A 23,740-nucleotide genomic window follows, 5' to 3' on the forward strand; every position below is an offset into this window, starting at 1 on the left:
GGGTAGATATTTATCTGTAAAGAAGTAAAATATATTTAAGTGATAGAGAAAGGAGCATTATCAAACTTGGTTTATCAAATTTGGTGGCTACACAGGAGAAAAAGCAAGCTAGAATTAAGGGACATGCAAAGAAGAAACAAAATGATACATCCAGGATGTTTGAAAAGGAAACTTGCAAAAGCAAGTCTTTACGCAGTGATGCACTTTCCAGGGAGGGCGCTGTAGACGTGTCACTACACTGCACAAAGGCAAAATCTGGGATTTTGTACCTCGACCATGTTTACTAGTACTAGTGCCATGTATTAGAAATAGCTGTATCCTGGAGCTCTTTTCATGTGTACGTAAGGATAGTTCTGTAGCTAGCTATTTATGCAGCCTGCAGTTTCAAAGGATCATTTATTTCACTGAGTAGAGTTTCATGTGTGTAAATGAGAACTGAATTTGGCCCTTCCTTTTGGAGCTCAGTCTGTGGTGAGGAGCTGGTCTCCTTACTGGTTTACCCCAACTGTGGCACTCTTACCAATACTTTCCCTTCTGTAGGGATAATTAGTGCTGCCGTGGAGACTTGGATTGAAAAGTTACATAGCAAAGACACCACCGGCAGATGCTTCTTCACAGTACAGCATTGCTAGGATAGGTATTGTTCAGTGATACAAAAGCTTCCTTTAAAAATTAATTACCTTGAGCAGCATTTCTGAACAATAACATACGTAGTTCAGAGAACAGAAGAACAATTTTCCCAATGAATTGTTCATTCCAAGCCCTGAAAACTGAATGCAAACCTCTGATGGCAAACTGAGCTAAAGAAAAACCTGACAGAAAAACTCAATTTGCTGCTTCTCTTGGTGAACAAAACAATGTATGTGCCCAAATGACTTGTAGCTGTAGAAATAAATGATCTCCTCCACACTAGTTGCACTAGCACTTAAGGTTGCAATTATACTGTTTCATATATATTATATTTATGAAATGATAATTAAAAGCTAAAGAAAATGCTAGCATAGATTTGTAGTAGAAAAACTATGAAAACAAAACCTATATTTAAAAATCTTTACTATTTTTATTTATTTTTATTTATATGGGAATAATGTAATGCAATTATCTTTGAGGACATATTGGGAAGGCCACTATTTCAAAACTTTGCATTTAGAGTGAAAAAACTGACCTGTGTGCACTGCCGAACATTGCAGTCTCTCTTCCTGCATTCTCAGCTGGAGAAGATTACAGTTTCCTTGTATTTAATGCCTAATGGATTGAAGTTCCCATTTAATTTCAGTGGCTTGATCAGGCTGTAAGATAGAGCTAAGTCTTGCAATCCTGCTGCATTTTAATACACTAATTCCATTCCTATTCATGCCACTCATTACAAGATGACTTGCATTACTATGAGCTGCAGATTAATATTTTTGCTATTTGTTTTGCACTGTGCAGCTTTAATTAATTACCAAATCATAGAAGTAATCGTATTTCTTTGGTGACAAAAGTAATGCAGTTCAGCTTATCAAGTATTTGGGAATCTTTTGATGAATGTTAAAATTCAATATACAGATGTTATGGGTTTATAATTTGTGGGATAAAGGGTCTTTTAAGAAAGCCATTAATGTCACTTCCTTCATCACTGTGAGCAGCAAGATGCATACACATAGGAGCATGTATTTCATAGAGGGGTTTACATGTGAGGCTTAACTGAGAATGGAAAGTCCCTGTGCTCTGCCCAGCCATGTTTAAATGAACCTGTTAGATAAGCAGTCAGATCCTAAGCCCTTTGTGATTCTTACCTAGTTTCTTTCTGTAACGCAGATGGATAATCTATTTTATAGCTGGAACCTTTTTTAACAAGTTCTTAAGGAAGGTAACACTTGGTCTATTCACTTTTTCCCTGTGATCATTAGTTTTTCAGTCTCCATTTGTCTTCTAGGGTAGTGGTACTCAGATTCTATCTTACTGTAAGATTGGGTTCTGATGTGATTGGGCTCAGGCAGTTGCAATCCTACACTTATTGCCAAGTATTCTATTTACAGATGCAAACATTACAAGGCCTAGTGTCCTGATAACCACATAGTCAAAAAACTTAAGCTGAACTTAAGCCTTAACAGAATCTACACCTATCAGCACAGTAATCATGTCCTCCTGATTTTGTTCCCAGTGCCTACTTTTTAATTATCATTAAGCCACAGCATTTAACTGCATCCAGTTAGATTTCTTTTTCTCAGGAGAGGCTTGGAGAAGGAAATCTTTGCCAAAACCTCAATACATCTACAGCACAATAAATAAATAAATGCAGTAATTTAGACCCTGTCCAAGTCACGAATGCTGACATTGTAATATATACCACAGGTGTTAAAATTTACCATAAACAATACGTCTCTGTAGGATTCATTCCTTTAGATTTAGATGAGAGAAGATTCAGATCATTTATGATATAAATAATAGTAACAAAACCACCTGGTCTCACGGGATACATCTTGTAAAATCTTGGAACAGATGTAGCAGTTAAAGCTGGTTCTTATAGCCCTGTTGCTTTCTTTTCTGACCTGGCTGGGATGAGGGGGAGATGGGATGTGCTGTGGTCACAGCTTCTGCACACAGCGTCCATACACTCCAAGCCTCTTCTGAAATTGCCACTCATTAGTCATTAAGTGGACATGGGTTTTCACCTTTTAATATTCTTCAATTTCCTTTTCAACTTTTTTTTTTTTAATTGTTTACATAAATGCTGTTGCAACCTTAATTTGTTGCAATTAAGACATGGACAGGAAAGCAACCTGACTAGAGCCTTCAGCACTTTCAATGTGATAAAAAAAAATCAGGTCCTTCGTGTTCCCTCTGTACTGCTTGGGGAAATCAATCGTTTGTCCTTAGCTGGGTATTCTCAGCTGGATGCTATTTCCTCCTGCTCCACAATCAAACCTAAGAGACTGGAAGACCATATTCCCAAATAGATTCTGCCACAGCGCTGTGACAAAAGACTGCATTACCAGAAACTTCAGAAGCCTCTTTCAAAGTGTAAAACACGAGTTACCAAGTCACCTGTGCACATCAGTCTCTCTGCTTTGTTAAGTTTCTAAAGTGTAGACAATAGGACTTTAAGTGATACCATAGTATTTCTGATTATGCTGTTAAAGCCAAGAGGATGCACTGTGTGGGTACTGGTGCTTATTTGTGATGTGCATGTGTTCGTGTGGTGCTGTCTGTGAGTAAAGCTGTAGATTACAAACCAGTTTAAGGAGCTATATACTATTCATGACTTTTGGTAGGCCATCTATAGGTTACTGTTGTAGAATAATTTTGAAGGAAATTAGATCTGTGATGTCAAGATTTAGTGATATTAGGACTTGTAGTGCCACATGCAATATGCTTCAGCAATAGTACAGTTCTAACAAATATATCTTTATTTTTTCCTGCTATTCACAACTTATCAGCATGACAGTATTCTTGTTTTGTGCTACTGCTTTCAGTATCTCCTTTGTTTGCACCGTTGGTTCTTTCACTTTCCCCACCTTTCTTTCCCAGTCTATGAATAAGTCTGGAAGGCTGAACAAGCAGCCCATGCCTTTGTTCTTGAAAATTAAATCAATTAATTTTGCTGAAGGGGAGTGTTCCACTTATTTGCATTACATTATTTTTAGACTCCTAGGTGGTCTTTTCTCACTGGCTAGGCCATTTCCTACCTACTAAGGAAAAATCATAATACTGTAGAATAACTTTCATTGATGACAGGCATCGTTAAATAAAACAGAAGTGTGTTTACTTCTCTGTATCTCAGTTCTACTGACAATCAGAAATAAGTGGAATGGATGAACATCTCAAAACAAGCATTTAAATAGTTCTGGGAAATATGCACAAATGAATGCAACTGAAGTGATCACTGTTGTCACTACTCGGTGAAATTAAGTAATGCCACTTTGATGTTCTAGTAATAAGTATATCAACATACAGATAATATGACAATTATATTGAATAGTTGTTTGTTTGGTTTTTTAATTCTATGGGTATCTTAGTGGTCTTTTCCAACCTTCATAATCATATTACTCTATAATTCTATGAAAGAAAAAATATAGGTAGGTATCTGATGTATTCAGAAACATACAGGTACAAACAATGAAAATGTTCACAAGCAATCAGTCTTTTTTACTTACAGCATTATCTGCATATACAGTAATAGCATCTGCCAACATCCTGAATGTTTTATGAAAACAGAGAACAATTTTAGCATATGCATGCATTTTGAGGCTATATCCTTGTTACTTCTTTTGAAATTTTGACCTGTAAGATCCATGGACAGAGTGCATCTCTGAGGTCTGCCAAATAAATCTCAGGTGCAGTAATCTTCTCCTACATAGACTGAATATTCACTGACACGAGTGCATATTGTAATCTGTAGGAAGTAGTTTATCAGGGGTAAGAATTGTTCTGTGGATTGTAAAGAGCAATCTTCCTGTGAAGAAATACACAGGTGAGCAATTGCTGGCTATCAGCAATCTTGCGATTGCTCTGAGAAGATATCTGAGTTTATATAATGTCCTGGATTAAGCAGTAAGCAGCATAAAGCCAAATTAAAAATAAATAAGAAAATGACCAAAAATCACATGATTGAGGGAACAACATAATTCAAAGCCATAATCCAAAAATGCTCAGGGCCCAAAACAAGACAGCAATTTAAGGGTGTGAACAGGCATTTTCCAAGAGAATAGCACAGTTTGAGTCATTGCCACTGTAGCAAAGTTATCATATGCTGAAAAATATCTGCCTATGAAGGAATTGCCTGTAGCTAAACCTACTGCCTTCTATCATTTAATAGAATAAATGTACACTATGGATGCTTAAACAGTTAAAAAAAATACCCAGAAAACTAACATGCCCAAACTTCTTGACTTGTCTTTCACTTATTAAATTTTCTGATCACTTGTATTGTCATTGGCATCACTGTTGGTTCTATACTCTATATATTTAAAAATCATGCTCTGGAAGAAATCCATCCATAAATAGCTGTCTGTCTGAAAACACGTAAGACAGCATTTATCCTTAATGTGTACAAGGAAGTCTCTTGACATTGTTCATTGTGTGACCGCTCAAAGAGAAGATGGAGGCATTTAGGTCAAGCGCAGAAATACCAACTAAAATGATAGAAAATTCCTTAAAAACTTACTTTGCCTAGTGGTAAAATGGTATTTTCATGAAAGATACTTTATAGTGCAGTGATACTCATCAACACCACTGCATGTCCATACATAACCAGGTTGGACAGAGTTTGGGGCATCCAGGTCTAATGGGAGGTGTCCCTGCCCAATGCAGGGCTGGAGCCAAGGCAGTCTTTAGGGTTGCTTCCAACCCAAACCTTCTATCATTCATGCACACTACCCAGAAAATTTCACATAGAAGTCCTGAATTTAATAGTATCCTGTAAGTGAACAGAAAACAAATCCTATTCAAATACTGAATTCTATTTCATATAGAAGAGAAAGGCTGCCTGACCTGAAATTAAGCTCTGCTTTTGTCTTCATTACCATTACCACACAAAAGGAGAAGGTTTTCTAACAAAGGTGTAATTTTGCCACTGATTTGACCTCATGCTCTCGTTTTAGGGGCCAAATATGCAACCCACTTACGTCGGTGGTGAATCTCCATTTGATTTCAGGCATGCAGGGTTACATCCTTCCACATGTGTGAAACTGGGGCAAAACTGCATCATTCTGGGCCCTAATCCTGCAAACTTTCCTCAGTACAAGTCCCGTGGGATTACTGATACTTGCTCATATGTTAAGAGGAAAGCTAGCATACACAGGGTCCTATCTGATAGCAACTTTATACCCATTTTTGCTCAAAATGTCTGCTATATGCATGAAAGTCAATACCAATAAAAAGTACAGGGAACTTCCATGACATTACTAATAAAAGGTGTTACTTTATGTCCAGTTTCTGTTAGTTACACTTCAATATATTCCAATATTGTGTTGATTTCTTGAGTATATGCTACATCCTAGATTCATGTCTCAGTGGAATAGCTATTTGCAGCCATACTGTCGTACAGTCTCTTCAGAATCAAGATTGATTTGATTCTTTAGAAATGCACCTTATTGTTTAAAAGCAGGACACCTGCTCTTCTAATGTTTAAACACTGTGATCTTACAGAATGTGTTTATTGTATTAGTTTTGTATTGTAGATTATGATAGAAAATAGATTTTATAGCTTTTTAAAAGCAGTGACAATACTAAGCTTCATAGTGGCAGAACAAACTGTGTGTATCCATGATATTAATATTAAAGCTGTGATTATATTTTGCCTTAAATAAAAGCCCAACCTTGAACTGTATGTCTTTGCATGGATTGGTCAATTCTCTATCATCCATGGCAGCTTTGGTGATGACAGCTTTTCTTTCTGAAGCATTAGTGACTCAGAGCTCCAAGACTTTCAGTGGTGTTGTGTTATCAACGGTAATATCATTTGTCTGATAATGAGGTAAAGCATTCAGGCTACAGACAGGGATTCATCTGAGCCGTCCCATGGTCACAGGAGATAACAGGAGATGAGCTTCTTTTGGCCTGGAGGTTAAAGCTTGTCACTTTGCTGTTTAGTTTCACTTAGCTACTATCCCATTACGTGGAATATGCATCACTGGTCTCCTCTCCAGAAAGCCCCTCCATTCCCAGTGAGGAGCATTAGAGCATTTAAATTATACAATCACTGAACTGTCTGAGTTCCAAACAACCCTTAGAAACCATCTGGCCCAACTCCCCTGCAATGAACAGGGACACCTACAGCTACATCAGGCTGCTCAGAGCCCCGTCCAGCCTGACCTTGAGCGTCTCCAGGGACGGGGCAATTCACCGCCTCTCTGGGCAACCTGTGCCAGTGCCTCACCACCAGTATTGTAAAAAACTTCTTCCATACACCCAATCTAAATCTCCCCCTTCCTAGTTTGAAACCCCATGTCCTATCACGACAGACCCTGCTAACTAGTCTGTCCCCTTCTTTCTTACAGCCCCCCTTTGATACTGACAGGCCACCCTCAGGTCTTCCCAGAGCCTTCTCCAGGCTGAACAGCCCCAGCTCCCTCAGCCTGATCTCACAGGGGAGTTGTTCCATCCCTTGGATCAGCCTATGAATCACCCAGGCTCACCCCTAACAAGGTTCCTCTGCTGACATCAGTTGAGCTCATCAGCAGAGGTGAGTGATGGGGGTCCACAGTTGCCTGTGCAAAGGCAGTTCAAGAAACATCCCCACCAGCGATTACATTGGCACTTTTTCAGTAAATCCGAGGACAACCTCAGTAGCATTAAGGAATATTAGCTGGCACACGCACGTAGCTATCAGCGTTCTCTCCTTAATAAGCTAGTAGCATCTCAGACTCCGTATTTTGCCTTTCCTATGTACTGCTAGTTCCCAGGTCTCTGGCAGATCTGCAGTTCCCTGTGAGCAGGTGGAGATGCAGGACCTGTGAGGGAGGCACCAGAGCCGGCTGGGCGCGAACCAAGAGCCTGCACGGAGAGGCAGAGGGAAGTGGCAGTGACTGAACACCGGCGCGGGCACCATCTGCCAGCCCAGCGGGACTGGCCAGCTTCGTGTAGTGCCAGAGACTCAGATTCAGGGTGATACACTGCAAAGGCGTCTCCTGCCATCCTGCTCACCTAGGTGGGCTCGGATGACGAGAAGCCTCCGCGGACTCGCGGGCTCCCGCCTTCCGCCACAGCCCAGCGCGCAGGGCCAGGCCGCGCCTCGGCGGCCCCCGCCCCCCTACGGCTGCAGGCGGGTTTGCGGGCGCCGCCGCTCCCTCTTGCGGGCGCCGCTGGCACTCGGGTGGGCGCGCCGGGCCGCGGGGCGTGAGGCGGCTGCGGCGGGCGGCGATGAAATTCCCGGGTTCCGTCCTCATCTCCCTCGTCCTCTTCGTGGCCGAGACGGCGACCGCGCTGTGCCTGAGCGGCGCGTACCGGGCGGCGGGGGACCGCATGTGGCAGTGGCTGACGCTGCTCTTCGCCCTGCTGCCCTGCGCGCTGGTGCAGCTCAGCCTGGTCTTCATCCACCGCGACGTGAGCCGCGACCGGCCGCTGGTGCTGCTGCTGCACCTGCTGCAATTGGGGCCGCTCGTCAGGTCGGTGAGTGCCCCGCGGCCGCGTCTGCCCGGGGATGCAGATGTGTGCGTGTGCATTTTCCTTATTTCTGCTCTTAACGTCCTGAGGCAGAGGGGCGCGGTGTTGCTGATCTTCAGTAGACAGCAGTGGGAAAAATAGGTTAAGTGCCTTCCGAGAGGCTGGTGGCAGCTCCTCCCCACAGAGCCTCATGGTGTGCTCCTTCCTTCTTTCTTCCCTTCTTTCTTCCCCTCCTTTCTGCCCATCTTTCTGTTGTATATTGCGTTTATTTCTTGTCCATATGTCTTTGTTGCAAATGAGGTAAGCTGTCCGATGGTTGTGTTTGTTCGTTGCTGTGTTATCCCTATCTGCATGCTCCAAGGTTACTTCCAAGAGAGAAAAGATTTCTTCCCTCAGCCTCTATTGCAAAAACAGGGATAGCGAGGAGCTTCTCTGTGTGTGCTGGAAGTACCGAAAATGCTCTTCCGGAAAGAGAGTTTTTTGCCCCAAATGGCTTTTGGAATATTTTCAACCTAAGTTCAACTTGTGATGGAAAAGATCCTTAGGGAAAAAAAATGTCAGACAAAAAATTGCAAAGTAAGGGAAAAAAGCATCAGGTGAAAAATTGCAAAGCTGATGCAAACCTGTGACGAATTGCTTGCTATAGGCTTTCATTTTAAATTTATGTTCAATTATTGAAAAGGGAAATAAATATATACATATATGTATTAGGAGAGATGTCCTTAACTTTTTAAAACTCCTCAACAGTGTGTTGATGGAAGATTTGTTAAGCTCAAACTAACTTTTCTCAGCTAACTAGTGATAGGACAAAAGGTTATGGCCTTAACTTGTGCCAGGGAGGTTCTGGTTGGGTACTGAGAACAATTTCTTCTCAGAAAGAGTGGTGAGGCAGTGGCACAGGCTGCCCAGGGAGGTGGTGGAGTCACCATCCCTGGAGGTGTTCAAGACCCGTGTGGATGTGGCACTGAGGGACATGGGCAGTGGGCATGGTGTGATGGGCTGCTGCTTGGGCTGGGTGATCTTAGAGGTCTTTTCCAACCTTAATGATTCTGCGATTGAAATGAAGGCAAGCAGCCTGGACATTACAGAACATCTGATACTTCACAAAAACATCAAATTCCTCTGTAACCCTCGTGGTTTGTTTTTGCTTATGTTTTGACGAGATTGCTGAGCTATGGACTTGGTTCTATCTTGTTTATGAACTACATTCTCTAGGAGCTCTGGTTTTCCAAGAGCTAGGAGCAACAAAATACTTGCATGTTTTTTGGAAAACAGGAGTGGAACCAAAGAGAAAACAACCAGTTAAACAAAGGGGCTGCTAGTGATTTTTGTTCTTCTAAAATAGTTACCTGAGGTCAAGACCGGAACAAATGAATTTCTTGTTGAGCTGTGAGATGTGAAGAAGGAAATAAAGAGCCTGCAGCAACAAATCAGAAGATTTTCTTTCTAGCTCTCTGGAAAAGTCATAGACCTCTGTCTCAGCCTTAACCAAGCCTGATTTCACTTTCCATTTCCTTTCAATGGCAAGTTTATCTGTTGTCAACACAAGCCATATCTTTCGTAGAAAATGTTTTCTGCCGTGTCAGTGAACTCCCAGATGCAGTTATTAGTGTAAAAACAATGGGCATCTGGAAGCCTCTCATTTTCATGTGGGCTGCAGTGCATATGAGTCACCAGCATCGCTCTTCTCCAGGATTTTTTTGCTTCCATTCAAAGAATCATTAAGGTTGACCTTAGTGATTGACCTCCAAGATCGTCTAGTCCTGTCATCCACCTGCCACCAATATTGCCCACTAAACCATGTCTCCAAGTACTACGTCTATATCCTTTCTTTAAATACCTCCAGGGACAGTGACTCCAACCACCTCCTTGGGCAGCCTGCTCCAGTGCCTTCCCATTCTTCCTGAAAAGAAATAGTTCCTGATATCCAACCTGAACCTCACTTGGCCCTCACCTCGCCACAACCTTCTTTTAGGCAAATACTGAGATGTTAAGGTCTCCCCTGAGCCTTCTCTTCTCCAGACTGAACAATCCCAGTTCTTTCAGCCGCTCCCCATAAAATCCCACATCAACTTCATTGTCCATCTCTGGACACACTCCAGGGCCTTGATGTTTTTCTTGTAGTGAGGAGTCCAAAACTGAATACAGCACTCAAGGTGCAGCCTCACCAGTGCTGAGAACAGGGTGACAATCATCTCTCTGCTCCTGCTGACTGCACTATTTCTGATACAAACACGTATCAGAAGGATGCCATTGGCCTGGGCACACCACTGGTTCACGTTCAGCTGACCAACAGCCCCCATATCCTTTTCCTCCATGCAGCTTTCCAGCCACTCTGCCCCATGCCGGTAGTGTTGCCTGGGGTTATGGTGGCCAAAGTACAGGAATCAGCACTTGGTCTAGTTGAACTTCATCTCATTGGCCTCAGCCCATCAAACCAGCCTGCCCAGATCCCTCTGAAGGGCCATCCTATCCAACTTGGGCCTCCCTCCAACTTGGTGTCACCTGCGGATTTACTGAGGGTGCACTCAGTCCCATCAAGCAGATCATTAATAAAGATGTTAAACAGGACAGGAGATTCTCCTTAGCCCTTCTCATACAGTTAATAGATTTGTAAAAACATTTTTTGTTTTCCTTTATCACAGTGATCTCTAGAAGGCTTGGAAGTGTTCCAGAAGTGTTGCAGTGTTCCTGGGTCACTGTTTCCCAGCAGCATACATGCAGTATAGGGTGAAATGTTAGCCTGTCTCCCTAGACCCAGGATAGCTGGAGTAATGATTAATAAACCGAGGGCAGAATGATCATGTCACTTGACAAGCTTTCTTCTTGCTAAAGAACTGTACAAATTAAAGGAAGAGTTTGATAGGAAACAGCCTGATTTAGAATCATAGAATCATTAAGGTTGGAAAAGACCTCTAAGATCACGTAGTCCAATGTTGGCCCAACCCCAGCATGCCCACTGCCCACATCTCTCAGTGCCACATCCACACAGTTCTTCAACACCTCCAGGGACAGTGACTCCACCACCTCCCTGAGCAGCCTGTGCCACTGCCTCACCACTCTTTCTGAGAAGAAATTGTTCCCAATATCCAACTTGAACCTCTCTTGGAGCAACGTAGCTTCAGAGAAATGCATCTACTTGTATACAGCACAAAAGCATGGGAAGTTGAAGTCCTTGGTCTGAGAGGACAGTAAAGGTCTTTTTTTCCTCTTTCTCATCTTATCTCCTGCAACAAAATGCTGTTGTGTGCCAGAAGAGGAAACAAATGTCTGGGCTGGGAATGCTGACATGTTTTCAGCATATAAAACATCACCTTTCCCTGATTTGAGCAGTAGGCTTTCAGTCCTGTGTGGGCTGGAATGCAAGCAGAGGGAGTAGCTAAAAGGAAAGCATTTGGCTGCATTATCGGTATCAGTATGGCTTTTACCATTGTGAGCTGAAGAGAAACAATGTCCCTGCGGCCTTTTTGTCCCATCTGTGATACTTTGAATGGAAGAGCCCTACTGTTAGTCACCTGCTGCCTTGTTTCAGAAGGACTTTTGGTTTATGTGTCTACCCAATGTTGATTTGGTTGTTTTTGTTTTTTCTTTTCTTCTCAAAGCTACTTACACCCAGTAGTCTCTAGGGCTCCCCAGCATGAAGCCTCACACTGTCCTCTGCATTTGATCCTTTGTTAGCAGGAATCCTGCACCTCACTGCCACAGCTCGGCATCCTTTTTGGGAGTGCTGGGTTAAATTAATTCAGATAGGGCCCATGAACAGTAGAACTGTCCAGGCTCTGGCCGTTTGCAGCATCAGGAGGAAATGTTAAATAGCCTGGAGGATGTGCAAGATGGTATAATTCAATAGAGAGCAGCCTGTTTTGGCAGGCTTTAAATAGCTCACATTAGCTTTTTAACCATCTCTCTTGGATTTGTGAGATGATATGAGTTGTTTAATGGTTTTCTGTTCAGACTCAAATACAGACAGCAATGCATTGGTTTATAGATAACCTATGTATGCGTGTGATTTCTTCATAATCTTTAAAGTCAGACATCTTTCTCCATTTCAATTTAATTTTTAGGGGGAAAAAATTTGGAAAACAGTATGAGAGTATCATGGTAGGAGAGAGAGCATATTTAGTTTAGCAAGCCAAATGGTCCAGATTATTTTGAATCCTCTGTATGACTGGGGAAAAAAAACACATCCTCTTATGAAACCTTCTTATGTGCCACCACCTTCCCCAGACTCCCACACTCCACCTGTTCTGCAGGCACTCGCTGTCCTGCACTGAAATTAGGGCACTTCACTCTTCCTGGAGAGTACACTTGCTGCACCTGAACTATTTGCTTGCCCTTTTGGAATTCTTTCTTCCACTCCCCAAGAGGAACAGTTTCTCTATAAAGCCAGAGCAATTTGTAGACTGTAGTTCCCAGTAGCCTCTGTGCCCACACTCTTGTCTCCAGAGCCAGAAAGATTACTTGCAGTAGTTGGCTGCAGCAAGGTGACAGCAGATTTTTAGGCACTGGGAGGGAGTCTTGCTGTGTTTCAGCTTGGAATGCTGTAATGCTCCTGGATGCTTAGAAAATCTTTGGATAATTTCTCTTGCCAGAAGAGTTTCTTTTACTATATAAAATAAATTACAACACAGCAGTTGATTTCAAGTAATGGCCAATACCAATTAGAGATTAAATACGTTTTTCTTTTCCTCAGAAAAGATTGTGATGAGTTTTTTGGCTCACTGCTGGCTTCTCCTGGGCCAGGGGCTGTCTCTGTTCTGAGCTCATTTGGACAGCACCTAGAGCACGAATGATGTCTCAAGATTTCAAGTGTTTCAGCAATTCTGGTAAATAATAACTGGATGTATTTTTGCTTGTATATTGATCCACACTTAGGATTTTGTTTGAAGAACTCTTTGTGAAAAGACTTGTCTGCCCTTTTCTATTCAGCGAGTTATTGATAGGTAAGGAGATGAACTACAGAATGCAGATTTTTAGCAAGTGAGCATGAGCAGTCAGGGCTGACAATGTTGGTGCTATTACACCTTGAGTCAGCTGGATGTTGTTATTTCTTACTGTCTGACTTTCTGAAGACAGTACTAGAGTGACATATTGATGAGAGGCTAGTGTTAGCTTGGTGGTGCCTCCTTCTGAGGAAAAGGAAGAGGAAAGCTAAGTGATTTCTGGTGTCTTGAAGTGCTTTGTTAGCTGAGTAGAGAGTCCTGCTCACAAGGAGCATGCAATTAGGAGCTGATTCTGTCTGCCAAATAAACTTCTCTTGTGGAGAAAACAAATTCAAAGCAAATATGAAACAGATCCATATATAAAACACTGATGACTGTTTTCCCCGGAGTTTAATGGGATAAGGATATACACAGAAGACTTTTGATGGGATCAGACCTCATTTCTAAAGACATAAGGAGAAGCAGAATGACATGCATATGTACCATGTGGACAGCAGCAAAGAAGAAGGAGGAGGTTTATAACACTGCCAGAGGAGATTGTATGACCAAAGTTAGATTCTGGAGCTACAGGAAAATAAAGAATAAAGAAAATAATGTAAAAAACTGCTGGTGGGATGGAATTGTCAGTCATTAATGTTTTGGGCACCTAATTCAGCAGTCTGGAATTAAATAAGTACTGATAATGCTTCACACATGTTGTGCAAAATGTTATTCCTTACGGGTGTTCTGTGTCCTGCTTGATAGCTTAGAATAGCACAGGTCTAAAAAACTCTTTTCTGTGTAGGACTTCCTACTTCCTAGGACTTTAGGAAAGCCAGCTAGCTCTAAACTTCACAACTGTTGATGCATCTCCCTCTTTTCCAGATGGGGTGAATATGCTTAGAGTCTCTCCAGGTTGTTGTTTTTTTTTCTTTATTCTTGAGCAGATGCATTAGGTGTCCAGGATGTGATGAGTCAGTGCAATGGAAGGTAGGATCATGAGTGAGGAGCAGAGCTTTATCTGACACAGATAAGTAATTCTGTAGAAGCAATAAGTCTTTGCACACCTAACTAAAGAAAATGAATTTGTTAGAAACGGAGTTATAAGAGAAACCCTTTTGTACAGTGGTTGTGAGCACACCTGGATAGACCTCTCAAATGGATGTTTGCTCTTACAGCACTTGTTAAAGGTGGGGAGTTCCATATCTTCATTGCACACTCTTCATACCACCATTATTTTGCCTGTATTGAAATCCCACACATCCACGATTCAAAGAGGGAATGAGGTGCTCGTTCTCAGCAGGCATATAAGGACGGGATCATTCCTCCTACAGACTGTGTGGAAGATGAATGTGTTGCTGCTGAATCACTCTTTGCAGACACCATCAGTGTCCTTGAAAAAGTTTAGCTGTTCCTTCTGCCAAGATTTGTCAGCAGGAGAGAAAGCAGCACATCTTTTTCTCACCTCTTAACTTTTGGTTAAGAGTAATTTTATTTTTTTTTTCTTATATTGAAGTAATTTTAGCTCCTTCTGAGCCCTTGGCTTTCATTGCTTTGCATCCAGAGAAGCTTTCCAGTTCAGTGCCTTCTGCCATGAATGAGTGCCTTTTGGAGGGCCCTAAGCATCCCTGACTTGGAGGGATAGTTTCTGCAGAACTTGGGATCTCCCATTCATTTTCCTCCTGAGCAGCAATGAACAATGAGCAATTGGGTCTCCTCTGGAGTTCCCCATTCTGAAGGAGACCTCTAAGCAGTTGCTTTGGCTGTAGCACAATCTGGAGTCTTGAATGTGTCTGTCATTTACCCCAAAAAGCATGACCTCCAGAAACACTCCTGTGTAGGGTGGTTAGTGCTCAGGAGAAGATGAGCATCGCTGCTTAGGTAATTTGAGTCCTTGTGCATGTCATTTTTATTGCTCCATTGTTCAGTTGTAAGTCCCCTCTGTCTGCAAGGTATGCTGGTCAGACCATTTATTTCACACTGTACTGGAAATGTTTGCTTTTTTACATGGGCATAAAATTTCCCATCACACACATGGAACTCAGTGTACAGCTACTTAATACCTAGCTAATAAATAAAAATCATGTGCTTGCTCCAAAACCCATTTTTATGTTGACTATAGTATTTACTATAGTCACTAGTCCTGTGAATCTTATCACCTCTTTTATGGGATTACTGCATATCTGATGGGTCCCTAGACCGTGTCTTGCTTCCAGTCATGCACTGCAAGAGTTCAGAGGCTGATGCTGAGATCTCATTTTCTGTAATAGCTTCAAACTGTGGATGAATAGATGGCTGTGAATACTAAGTGAGTTATAAATGTTTGGGATCTTTCTTTCGGAACAGAATCAATTTGTTGTTTTCAGAATCTGCATTGAGTTCATAAGCTGTTGTGCTTTATTAATTTGTCACACTTTACTTTTGGCTGTACTGATGCTTTCACGTGGAACAAAGCTGGCAGGGACTGAAAGTTTAACAAGGGGACAATAGAAAGTCATCACTGTGAATGAAGGCTCCAGTGCATTAGGCCCATCACATGGCTTTAGTGATGATAGCAGCTGAAGCTCAGTGAATCGAGGACAGTACTACAGGGCACTGAAGCTACCCTCCATCTGGAATAGCTGAAACTTGCTAGTGACCCATTTAGGGGGGGAAAATGAATTTTTATTAGGGCTGCTTTTCAGTTCAGTCTGTGTGCTGTCATAGATGCTGAATTGGCAATTGTTCTTGGGGAGAAAAAATGAAAAAAAAAAAAGAAGTTGAAAGTAATAGTCTCAGGCAAGCATAACTCCATGCTTTGTAATTGTGAGATACTTCAAATAAAGCTTATTTTCTATTTATATTTTACAAAAACTCGTGGGTTTAATGTGTCCTACAGAAGGCTCAGATACCGTATTCCAGCAGCTATTATCTTTGAAGGCAACCAGGTGGAATTGATGAACCTCAGTAAGGCATATTGGAAAGAAAGAAGATGACATATGTGTCCAGCCATGGGAAGAGCTGTGACCAGAAATGAAGCCACAGGGTGTCCTCACAGATGGGGTTTCCTCTCACTTGAGGTTCTCTCTCAGCTGGGAAAGATCTTCAGCATAAGCCAGCCTTCATTAGCTGTGCAGCTCATGCATCCATTCTTTCTAATTTTGAAGTCTGTAAGTGTTAGGCATAAAAGACAAAATATGTTCTGTCCACATTGTGTTTGGGAGATTTTTTTTTTTTCAATATTCAAAATTCAATATTTTTTTAATACCACTTCTCCACTTCTCCACCACAGATCCGTATCTTCAGGAACCTATGCAAAAACAGAGCATTTCTTTTCCCTTTCTTTACCTATACCTTAGTAGATGCTTGCTTGTTACTACTCCTCTGATAATGTTGACTGTTCCCCTGAGTGTTTCAGATCCTGCTTGTTGCTGAAGCCCATCTTTGACACTTCCATATCACAAAACTCTCTTAGAATTGTGTCTGTAAAATTTTTCCAGGTCTGAAAATGGTCATTGGAAGACAATTTCGGAGACCTTCAGAAATCTGTCTAAGGCTGTATTGTCTTGTTTAGAACTCAGGTTGACTAATTTCCCTCACTGCAATAACACTTGCTGATGCTGGTCCTTTTAGCCCTTTTCCATCCTCCCCCTAACATATGGATTATTCTCCGTATGTGGGTAGAGGCAGCACGTAATAAAACCATGTTAAAACTATATCTGATTTATAAAGAGGAATGTATGCACTGGTACTTTCTTTCCTTGAAAATTAATGTCTGGCATTATGTAATCAAGGGGGTTTGGTTCACCTGTATTTAAAGAGCAAGGAGACGCAGCAACTGGAAACACTGCATCTTCTTGGAATATTCTTGCAGTACTGGCATTATGTTCCTTAAATGTTGCAGTAAATCTAAGGAAACATAAGGAATAAAGCTCCTATTTATGTGTCTTCTTAAAATAGGCTAATATGAGTTGTGAGATGCTAAATTGCTTGTTCTCATTACTGCTGCTATTGCTTGTTGGCTCTTTTTTGGAACCACTGCTTGGTAAAGCAAGGTTTGAGTCCAACTGTGTTTGCGGTGTTTGTACCCACTTGTACTCTGAGCCTCCCTCCAGTTTCTTGAGATGTTCTGCTTAGGGCAAAGATATGAGAAGGAGCTTTATTGGTCACAGCTGTATACTTAACACTGGAAAACGTGAGAATCTGAAGAAACACCTTCTGCTTGAATGCTATATTGGGAAGTTGTGAACACTGGGGATGAGTAGTCCAAGAACTTTAATAGGACAGCAGGAGGCAAGGCCAAACCAAACCTCTCATTCTCAAGTATTCCTGCTAGCAGCTCAGAGGGCATTCCCAGATTCTTGTCCTCTCGTCACAGTAGTTCATGTTTTGCATCTGCATCAAAATCTGTCTTATTGCAAATATACCAAAAGGAGAAAATGTGGTTTGTTCTGTTTAAAAAAAAAAAAAAAAAAAAGATGACTTAATGGCTTAGTATGTCATGAATTAAAATACTAACTGGTGAGAAGACTTATGCTTTAATTCCTGTTTTCCTGTTGCTCTATTTACTAACTTGCTTATAGGTGCGTGGAAGTCTTTTACATTTACTTCCATGCCGGCAGAGTTGAAGAGCCCTATGTCAGCATCACAAAGAAGAGGCAGATGCCCAAGGATGGGTACTCAGAAGAAGTTGAGAAGGAAGTGGGCCAGGCTGAAGGCAAGCTGTGTACCCACAGGTCTGCATTCAGCAGGGCCTCTGTGATCCAGGCATTCCTTGGCTCAGCACCACAGCTCACACTCCAGCTCTACATCTGCGTCCTGCAGCAGGAGATCACGGCTGCCAGAAGTAGGTAGAGCTGTTGTTACCACCTTCATATTTTGGTGGGTGTCTCAGTTTCATCTGGGACAGAATTGTTTTCTTTAGACTGTCTGGTATGATGCTGTGTTTTGGTTCTAGGAGATAAACAATGTTGATAACAGACTGATGTTTATAGTTGCTGCTAAGCAGTGCTGTACAGAGCCAAGGCCGTTCACGCCAAAGAGCCAAAGCAGCTTGGAAGGGTACAGAATCAGGACAGCTGACTTAAACTGGCCAAAGGGATATTCCATACCACAGGACATCATGTGGAAGGAGTTCTGAAGAGGGTTGGAATTCATCTGCCTCTTTTCCACTGCTGGGGGGCTAGCTGTGCTTCGGTCAAGGGATAGTGATCAATTGCTTGTGCAATCACTTGTGCAATCACTATAAAAAGTGATAAAAATCACTTTTTATATGCATTCAGATATATATATGTATACACATTTATATATATAACCTAACTATTATCCTTTTTTCTATAGTAAATAGTTCTATCTCTGTAGTTTTTTTATTCCTGATTTTCTCCCCCATCCCACTGGCAAGGGGGGGCAGCAAGCAAAGGACTGTGTGGTTGCTGAGTCACCTGCCACATTAAACCACAGCCAGTCCTTTAGCTAAACCTTTGTCAATGCTATGTCTTTCTCCTGTAGTTCATGGCATACATGAATTTCTCTGGATGATCAGATACGTACAAGTGTCTGACATTCTTTAAAATTGCCATTTCTTTGTCTGCCAAGAATGTAAGATGAGGAGTGAAGACAGTTGCTAAAGTAAAATAAAGTCTGAAAGTTTCTGATAAAAACCATGAAAATAAAGCCTCAGTAACTGTTTAGCATGAAGTGCTCTGATGTTATTCACACTGATACTCTCAAGAGGCGAATTTCCTCCCATTTAAAAATGAAATTATTCAGCTGATTAAAAAAAAAAAAAAAAACACTTTTAATTGTAGCAGTGTCTGCTGTCTCCAAGAAAAGAAGTTTTGTTTATATGTTTTTTTTTCAACTTGCTACTATTTATAGTATCACTTTCCTAACAGGAATGAATTGTGCTTTCTGGGTGGTCTTGCCAGATATCTTAAGATACTTCCACAGTGGCTTTTCTTTAGTTCATGAAGCTCTGACAACAGAGTACATTTTTCATTGTTTGAACATGTTTCAAGTGTTTTTGATTATTAATAGTTTTTAAGTGTTGAAGTCGTATCTGAAGGAAAAGGTTTTGATATCCTCATGTTTTGCACGTGTTTTTTAGGTAAGAAAGTTCCCATATTTTTCAGAGATTCTGAACAGCTGTTTAGAAAATTACAGTATAGATATAAAGTAGCCTAAGACACTTATCTGAATCATATCATTCTTATGAATGTAAGATAATAGTAATATTGTATTTGTGATGTGGCTCACCTAGAGGAGAAATCACCCTCTTACCAACTTCTGAGGTGAGGAAAAGACCGGGTCTTGAAAAGATTCAAGATAACAACAACAAAGTGTTTCTGGATTGATTCTGGAACTGCACACCTCTGACCCGTGAGAGAAGTATCACTTTCTGGGAGTAGGCAGAAAGAAGAGCAATGGTGTGTTTACAGGAGCTGTTAGAGGACTTTGGATTGTTCCAGAGGAAGCTACTTTCCTTTATGAAATGATACTTCTTGTTTGCTCATGACAAGTAAAAGCTACAATATTGTCGCTCTTTGGTATTTCCCTTTGTGGTTGCCTCCAGCTGTTTTTATCACAGGATTTAGAAGCAATGTTTGAACTAGTGGTAGTATTAAACCACAATAAGCATGGGCTGGTTTGTATCATTGAAAAGTGCCTTTTTCAAAGGCTTGAGTTAATATGGCAAGTTTGAGATTGATTGAGATTCATCCCTAAAATGAAATCAGGTAGTAAGATTTATCATCTTAGCAAAGCAGAAGACAAGCTGAGTTCCAGGACAGAAGCATGCTTTCTCCAGTAGATGTGTGTGTTTATGTGGTTTGCTTGTTTTGTGTGCTTTGGTTTTTAAATTCTGAGAGCATTCTCTTGGTTAATTAGCTCATAGAGGTTATTTGTTCTCTCACAGCTCTCAAACGAACACAGAAATAGAGGGAAGGTGTTGAAAGGAGCCACACGAGTGGCTTTGGCCATAGTGGTATTCTTGGCTCCATTTGATTGCTCTTTTGCTTTTAGACAATGATGTTTTCTGAAGCATAAAGCTTAAAAAATCTCAGCTCAACTGTACTGCTATAAGAGAGATGTTTAAAAATGCAAATTAAAAATGCAGGTGTGAAACATGCAAATGCATTACCATTTTCAGAGAACATAAGGTACGTACAAAATCACAATATAAAGTGGCTTTCTTTCCAGTTTGCTGAGTGCTATTTAAAATTCAGATGTGAAGGAGTAATTAATTACTTCTCCAAAGTAATTCAAAGTATTTGATGATATGCATGGGAGAGAGGTTAGCTAAAAGGATAGAGAAAATCATGTGAAAAGTTATCAGAGATCCCTAAATACACTGGTTTCTTTCAAACTCATGGTCAGAAATCACTAATTTTACTTAGAAGAAAAACAGTCACAGTTAAATAGCTATAGCAAAGTAGGAAATCCAGTTCATGTGTTGGATAATGACAAAAACTACCTGAAGGCTGTGGCAAGCACTAGTTGTTAAACATTACAGAAGTAATTGACATAATCAAGAAGTGCCAATTCTGTTTATCTTGTTTTATCTGATGCAATACAATGCTCTGTAGTGAGACCATTTAGCTTGGTTACTTTCATTCAAACTCTAAACGAACAACAAAATCATTTTTACTGTCTTGTGTGATTTGCATTTGAAGTGCTCCTTGCATGCAAACAGTGCAAAGTTCGAAACTGAAAGTATTGAATGAAGGCGCTAAAAATTGGTCCCCTAAATCAGCTATTCAGCATATTGTTAAAAACTGTGAAGGAAGCATGCAAATACTGACAAAACCAAGCATAGCTAGCACTTCTGAACACTGAGATACTTCTCTGTTTACTCTGTATGTCCAGGGCCTATACATCCATATCTTACTTAGGTCAGAATCGTTCTCCTGTTTTGCAACGGAGCTGTATAATTGCCAAGGACAGTACAGGTACAAACAGTCCTGCGCTGGTGGTGGGGAGATGCTTGTGATTCTTCTGTGCATCCTGTCTTTTATCTGCTTGGAAAAGTAGTAAGTGAGGACCAAAGTTGGAGGTAGAATTAGAGTAAAAACCCAGAAATGGATACACAGAATGGATATGTTTTTTTCTGCATTATACCCTACTGGGAATCCCCAGAAGTGCCGTGAAGACAACGTCTGTGCACTATGGTGATGCAATGCCTTCTGCAGAACTGATCATTCTGGTTTGTCTTTTCTCTCCGTAGGTATTTTTATGGTCCTTTCTCTTCTGTCAATTGTATATGGCGCCTTACGCTGCAACATCTTGGCTATTAAGATTAAATACGATGATTATGATGTCAGTGTGAAACCAGCTGCCTACCTCTGCATATTCATGTGGAGAAGCTTTGAGATTGCTACACGTGTTACAGTGTTGGTCCTTTTCAGCTCAGTCCTTCAGATCTGGACTCTCCCTGTTGTGCTAGTGAATTTCTTTGGTTTTTTCTTTTATCCATGGATTCTCTTCTGGCAAAGCAAGTCCCCATTTCCTGAGAACATAGAGAAGGCACTGAGCAGGGTTGGCACTACTATTGTCTTGTGCCTTCTTACCTTCTTGTATGCAGGCATTAATATGTTCTGCTGGTCGGCAGTGCAGGTGAAGCTCAATGATCCTGACTTAATTAACAAATCCCAAAATTGGTACCGATTGACTGTGTATTATATGCTGAGATTCATCGAGAATGCATTCCTCCTGCTGATGTGGTACATCTATAAAACTGATATCTACTTATATGTCTGCGCCCCGTTGTTGGTCTTGCAGCTCCTGATAGCTTACTGTATGGCTATCCTCTTCATGTTGGTATTCTACCAATTCTGCCACCCATGCAAAAAACTGTTCTCATCTAGCATTACCGAAGGTTTGCTGTCCTGTTTCATGTTCTGCTTTATTTGCAAGTCTCCCAAATCCTCCACCCTGACAGACAAAGCGGATTTGAAATCATCTGAAAATGCTGATGAATCACAGAGCAGTAACAAGACAATAGATTCTCCGAATGGGAATCCTCATCAAAGTGTTTCTTCCAATGCCTAGTTCAACTGGAAGCAAGTCTGTGCCTTTGGAACGTGGCAGATCAGCTGCTGGGAATGTTGGGCCTCATGGATATTGTGTCTTGTGGATGGGATTTCTTTCTTGCAGGTGTACACTGCATGACAAGTGACAAGCCTACCTTTGTGGAAAACTGTGAGTTTGGGTACGTGTACCTGACTGTCTGTGTATGGACATAGAGAGCAGTCATTGTTTGTAGACTTTTGTTTCAGATTTTTATTTTTGCACATAGGTTTATTATCCTGTGCCTATTTTAAAATCATTATAGAAGACATCCTTTAACATCTAGCCTGATTCTCATCTTACTCAGGAAATCTGAGGATGGAAGGAAACGCATTTCATTTCAGAAAGGATGTCATTATGGCATGTCACCCTCACACAGACACAGAGCATAGTCTTTGACTTTAAACTGACTATAGCTGTGGTCTGCTTTGGTTGAATTGCAGACTACACTCTAGTCAATGTGATAAAATAGTGCTTCTCTCTGTGGCATAAGAATTTGACTTCTACAATTCACAGTAGCCTGGATTGCCAAGAAAACAGCTAATTAGCTAGCACTAACGCTGAAATGTGACTGTTACTGAGAGTGAACAGAGGGGTTACTGGCTTATGCACTATTTTACTCTTCATATTTGCTGCTCGTTACTAAGGGAATTAAATTTAACACAGTAAGCGTAATGTTCTGGAACAGCTTGGTGTACTGACATCACTTAAATACTACTTCAGAATCTGTGATACTCTGGTATTAGGGTGGCGTCCACTTCACACAGCTTGAGGTATCTTCAAGTTTGGTCAGCAGTGTGAACTAGTCAGCTAGGGGCTGTCCAAGAAATATCTCCAGTGAGTGATTCAGCCTTTCTGAAAATGTTGGCTTAGGTGACATGAATCATTCTCTGAAGACCTGCTGCTCTGTGTTAACCATATGTCTTGACAGCTGATCTGACTATCTGTCTCCATTTCAGATGGCTAAAGTTAGAAAAGACAAATGCTCCTCTGACTGTCGGAGGGGTCGGAGCGGTTGGTAGCATATGAAGCAGGTGCTTTTGTGATAACTCCTTTCTGACTCTGTATTGTGGCTGGGTTGGTATCAGTAGTGCAAACCCTCTGGCATCTTTTACCTCGTAAGTACTACTGGCTTGAAGTCTGAAAGAAAGAAAATGGACATTGTTGACTTTTTCTTCTATGCACTATATCACCACAAATGAAAGTGTTTCTGTATTTTGCAAATCACTGATGAAACTTTAGTGGGTGGATAACCAAGAAGTACAATTTAGTGGAAATACAAAACAATACAGCTGTATTTAGAAAGAGTAAGTGAAAGCATTTTGCACTTTGGTTACTTAGCACTTTGAGTTTCTTCTTTACTTGACACATTGTGATTACTATTGAAAAGAAAATAATTCATGACTCAAAGTACCTTCTCGTGCCTCAGCTTAACTTCCAACCTGCTGTCATGGAGAATGTGAAGTTCTTAGGTAGGGATCAGATCAACACCATTTTATTAGAAATGCCTCAAGTTGGGGTCTGAAGTCATTTGTAATGGGATTTCACATGAAGTACTGCAAAGAGCTAAGCTGTTTTTATTTTTTTGTTTATGGCACTGTAAATGAAATGTCTTCCTACTTCTGTTTTATAATGGAGTTATGTTTTTTCAATTTGCTTGATGTGTGTATGTATGTGTGTTATGCAAT

At 41.1% G+C, this 23,740-nt stretch overlaps 1 protein-coding gene across 1 annotated transcript; it reads left to right on the plus strand.

Annotated features, from left to right (window-relative positions):
* The first annotated feature begins 7,845 nt into the window (after window positions 1–7,845).
* XK (X-linked Kx blood group) lies at window positions 7,846–22,227 on the plus strand. Its single transcript, XM_042868056.1, has 3 exons — window positions 7,846–8,090; window positions 17,573–17,835; window positions 21,211–22,227. Exons 1-3 carry the CDS (start codon window positions 7,846–7,848, stop codon window positions 22,032–22,034), a joined length of 1,332 nt encoding a protein of 443 aa, XP_042723990.1. The 3' UTR covers window positions 22,035–22,227.
* The last annotated feature ends 1,513 nt before the right edge of the window (window positions 22,228–23,740 follow it).

This window comes from Lagopus leucura, unplaced genomic scaffold (genome assembly GCF_019238085.1).
Source record: "Lagopus leucura isolate 7727_CA_CO unplaced genomic scaffold, USGS_WTPT01 Super-Scaffold_100001, whole genome shotgun sequence".
NCBI lineage: Eukaryota > Metazoa > Chordata > Aves > Galliformes > Phasianidae > Lagopus > Lagopus leucura.